This window comes from Eurypyga helias, unplaced genomic scaffold (genome assembly GCF_000690775.1).
Source record: "Eurypyga helias isolate BGI_N326 unplaced genomic scaffold, ASM69077v1 Scaffold29948, whole genome shotgun sequence".
In the NCBI taxonomy this organism is placed as follows: domain Eukaryota; kingdom Metazoa; phylum Chordata; class Aves; order Eurypygiformes; family Eurypygidae; genus Eurypyga; species Eurypyga helias.
The window spans coordinates 1-4,750 of NW_010269316.1; the positions used below are offsets into that span (position 1 = coordinate 1).

At 52.0% G+C, this 4,750-nt stretch overlaps 1 protein-coding gene across 1 annotated transcript; it reads right to left on the minus strand.

Annotated features, from left to right (window-relative positions):
• Positions 1-407: 407 nt before the first annotated feature.
• SF3A2 (splicing factor 3a, subunit 2, 66kDa) lies at positions 408-4,458 on the minus strand (the record flags this gene model as incomplete). Its single annotated transcript, XM_010158071.1, has 7 exons — positions 4,290-4,458; positions 3,728-3,799; positions 2,844-2,890; positions 2,072-2,181; positions 1,410-1,459; positions 982-1,122; positions 408-476 (listed from the first exon to the last, which is right to left on the minus strand). Coding segments are annotated over exons 1-7 (615 nt in total), but the record flags the coding sequence as incomplete, so codon positions are not given.
• Between the last annotated feature and the right edge of the window lie 292 nt (positions 4,459-4,750).

Sequence of the window (4,750 nt, forward strand, 5' to 3'; positions counted from 1 at the left end):
GACCTTTCACTCCCCTGAAACTTGCTCTAAGCACTGAACGCTCTGTGACGGGGGCCGTACCCCCCCAGAACGTTCGTGCCCTGCTCTCAGACATGACACCGTGCCACAGGCTCAGCACAGAGCGCGGCGCGCGGGCAGCCACGGAGGGCGCGGTGCCGCACGCGGATGCGCGTTCTGCTGCTGCTGACAGCGGCCGAGGAATCTGCCTCCCCCCAGCTTAAATCCTCACAACGGGAAGATCCTTCTGTCAGGAGTCCCTGCCCGGTGGCACTGAAGGAGCGAGGGGTGTAGCATCAATGCCAGCACGGTGCCGCTGCTGCGCGCTCCTCCTGCGCCGCCTTTCCCCAGCGCTCTGCCCGCCGGCTCCTCTCTAACCCTTGAGAAAGACACCGCAGTGCTCCAGCTACCTGTTTGGTTTCCCTGTTCCAGTGGGTCCAAAACTTTCCCTCTGCTTTGTCGATTTCCCTGCTTGGCACCTGCAACAGAAGAGCATAAGGAGCTATTATTAGCACCAGCGGATTAGCTCAATGGCCCTTTTTAGCACCAGAGCCTGCAAGAGAAGCACAGCTATTCCAGGCCTCTGTGGGATGCGCTGTCTCGGATGTTATTAGATAGAGATGGGGGCAGGAAAGAATGAAGTTACTTCCCTACTGGTCAAGGACAAGTGTGCTGGCAAAAAACCCTCTCAACATCTGCAGAAAGGCTGAGGAGCAAAGCCCAGAGGCTCCTTTCTGTGCCAGACGTGGAGAATTCAGTGGCTCCCCAGAGCTCAGCACGCAGCCTAGTTTTCATGCCAGAGTCCTCCACTAATTCCCAGCAGGGCTTAATGACTTCCAGCCATGTCTTCTTGACCCCCCCTTTCCAGTCCATTAACCCCCTGAAGGCTGGAACTGAAGTGTGTAATAATGCTCACTGGGAATGAATGTCTTGGAAAACATGGGAAGGGAACTCTCCCAACAACCAGTTAACCCCCAGTTTCACCTTGAACGCTATGGTTTCATAGGGCTCCGCTGCCATCAACAGGTATTGCCAGCGTCTGTCGGGGGGCTCGATCCTCTGCTCGTAGGCCGACATGAACCGATGCCGAGGCATGATACTTTCTGCAATCTCCGGATAATCGATCTGTTGGGGCGTGACCGCAGCGTTAAGGAGAACATCCCCTTTTCACTCCCCCTCTGTACAAAACAAATCCCTCCACTACGAAGCGTATCGAGACGTCAGCTCCAAGCAGAAACTTAGTGTCGCCGCAGGAAACAGCTCCACAGCTACGACCGTGGATTTGCTTGGACACAGTCGGCAGCAGAGGACGAGCGTGGTAAGGCCTTTCTTAATTATTACTTATTTCATGAATCCCAGCAGCACTTGCAGTTGGATAACCCAGACACCAAGAATTTTAACAGTGCCCTTACCTGGAAAAGAAGGCTCTGCTGGCCTGTTTCTGGGTCCCTCTGTTTGGTCACTGTAAAGAAAATACAAAAGTTCAGACCATCACATATCAGGCCTAGAGCAACAATATTTCTGCCCTGAGAAAGACACAAAGCTTCCAACAACAAAGCACTACAGGATTTTCTCCTGTTCATCAACCAAACACCACACTGTTTTAAGCGAAGCTCTACCGAGATCCAGCTGCCGTGGGGCAGACGCTGGGTGCTGCACCCGGCTGGGAGATAAAGACGCCAAGTCACGTGCTGGAGGCCAAAACAACACAGTGAGGAGTTCAGAGAAAAAACTTGAGCTACAGAGGCAGGGAGTGATTTATGGGCATCAGTGAAAGATGGCACAGCCCACTAAAAGGAGGATAGAGACTGAAACAATGCCATCACCTCCGGCATGACTGCAAAGAGCTGAAAGACTGAGACACGCCGATCTGTTATTAAAGTGGTTCTCACTCCACTGTCAGCACTAAAGAGGTGCCACGGGTAATTTAAACAATAAAGGACATCAGGAGATAAGCCCATATCTTATTCATGGAAGGATCTGCTCAAAAGACTCATCAATAATTCACCCCACAGCGCTGCTCGACAGGTGAGCTCTGGCAGGCGTTGGGCATCGACAGATCCCCCTGACGTACCTTTATAACCTGGACGCCCAATTTTCACAAATTTCTTCACTTCCACTTTGACTTTCTCCGGAGCGGGCTGGGCAGGGGCTTCCTTAGCTTCCTTGGCAGCTCGACGGGCCCTGGGTTAATTTGAAATGGGCCAAGTTTCACAGGTTAGCCACACTTGTTTCTAAAGGATGCACTAGGAGCAGTTTGAATCCCTTGCCATGGAATATTCAGCACTTCACAGACAACACACCAGGAAAACCTGCTATTTCTCCTCCACCTGCACCACTGCAGGCCAGTTGCATCTGTGCCTCCCCCTGACGTAAGCTGCCATCTCAATTCTCTCATCTGCTCCCAAGCTGACCTTGGTGCCCGTTTCCACAGAGGGATTTGAACAACTTCCCTCTTGAACGAACAAAGGAAAAACCCCACAAGCCATTCACCTAAACCAAAGCAAAGGGGATTCTGTAAAATAAAAAACAACTCCCAGCCCACATTCACAAAACCAGGTCCTCGTGACTAGACTCAACAGTTTGGCTTCTAAAGCTCTTCCTCCCCCCCTTCCTTCAGAAATCCCACAGCTGGCTTTGAACTTGAGCTCCAAATGGAGCTTGTCAGCACCACTTTTTGGAGCACATCTGGTCTGGGCCTGCTGGCTAGTGCCAGGCTGTTCACCAGGAAACAAACACAGCGGAAGACCGCTCAAGCGCAGCATGCTGCTGTAGGATAGAGTTCAGGGTTTACAGACACACACAGCCGTCATTTCAGAGTGCTGAGGTAACAGAGAACGACTCACAGATTGGTCTGATGCTTCTTCCCCTGGGTATGTGCTAAGTAACTTCCCTGAAATAAAAAACAAGGCAGAAGAAAGTTAAATGAAGACAGGACTGTTCCTTCACTGAAAGAGTGCTGCGTCCAGCTGTGGAGCCTCAGCATCAGAAGGATATAGACTGGTTGGAGCGAGTCCAGAGGAGGCCACGGAGATGCTCTGAGGGCTGGAGCCCCTCTGCCATGGGGACAGGCTGGGAGAGTTTGGGGTGTTCAGCCTGGAGAAGAGACAGCCCCGGGGAGACCTTATAGCACCTTCCAGTGCCTGAAGGGGGCTACAAGGAAGCTGGGGGGAACTTTTTCCAAGGGCCTGGAGTGACAGGACAAGGGGTAACAGGTTTAAATTGAAAGTGGGGAGGTTTAGATTGGATATCAGGAAGAAGTTCTTCCTGCAGAGGGTGGGGAGGCACTGGGACAGATTGCCCAGAGAAGCTGTGGATGCCCCATCCCTGGAAGTGTCCAAGGCCAGGCTGGATGAGGCTTGGAGCAACCTGGTCTAGTGGAAGGTGTCCCTGCCCATAGCAGGGGGTTGGAACTGGAAGATCTTTAAGGTCCCTTCCAACCCAAACCGTTCTGTGATTCTATGATTGACTGAAAGAGACTTGTCACAGAGGACAGACTGTATCACACGTTAACAAGGATATTTTAATCCTTAGCAGAAAGGAATCCTACTCAAAAATCGCAGAGTGCTCCCAACTGCTGAACTGTCATAAACTGTCAGGCTTAACACACACCCACCCGTCACCTCTTCAGGCCTCAGCCACCAGGCACGTCCCAGGTTCCTGCACCTGGACCTACTATTACCCCACAGCACCCGCTGCCGAGATGAAGACAGACAGCTGATCGACCCACCTCATTGTTGTGCAGCGTCAGGCAAAGCTTGCATTCGTAAGAGCCCAAGTGATTTTTCATAAAATAAGGGTCCTGGGAAGAGAATGATTAAAAAGTTACCAGCTAAATACATGGCAAAACAACGGGATAATCAAAATAGTTAGTGATGAACTGCTGCTGCACTGGAAGAATTGAGTTCAGAGATTTAAACTAACATCACAGCACTGCCTCAGGGCCTTGAAAACAGAGAGAAACAACAGCAGCTTTGTTAATTGGTGACAGCGTACCCAACTGCAGGCCAGAAACAGCAAAACACAAACCAGCCCCCAGGAGGCTGAAAATAACATAGTAACAGCTACTTGGATACACAAGTGCTGGCACCTCTCTGGTCAGCCCTGCTACAAATGTTTCTCGTCTGACTCCCACATTCCCAGAAACAGAAATATTTCATTTCAATTCACAACTCTCCACTAAATCTCTCACTGTTTCGCTCAGGCACAGCCCTAAACTTATCCCCGTGCCAGCCTGCAGGGCGGGAGGCATGTGTCTTTCCCTTCCTGCGCAGGCAGAGGCCAAGGCTCACCTTGTTGATGTCGATGGTTTCCAAAGCCAGCTGCCGGAGCCTCTCCCTGCGGTCTCGGTTACTTTCTGAGGCAGAGGCGACGCCTCCACTTCCAGTTTTACCTCCAGGACGATGTTGAAAATCCATGATGTGGATTTCTGTGCTTCAGCTACTTACAGAAAAAGACAGAGTCTGGAAAAACGAGGAAAAGCAACGTGAGTGGTAACTAACGCTTCTCCGAACCTGGAGTCCACGCCACTGTTCAGCCCCATCGGGAAGGACTGGACACAAGCACAAGGAACCATGCCCCGGGCACTCGCCACGCGATGCCATTTCCAGGGAGCAAGTCTTGTTCCACCGACTCAGTACCCTCCCGTCTCCTCAGCCCCTTCATCTGCACAGAGACGTATTCCACATGCTCAGCTGGGGCCCAGCATGGTGCAGCAGCCCCACCGGGGCTCCCCCCAGCCCCCCGAAGAGGA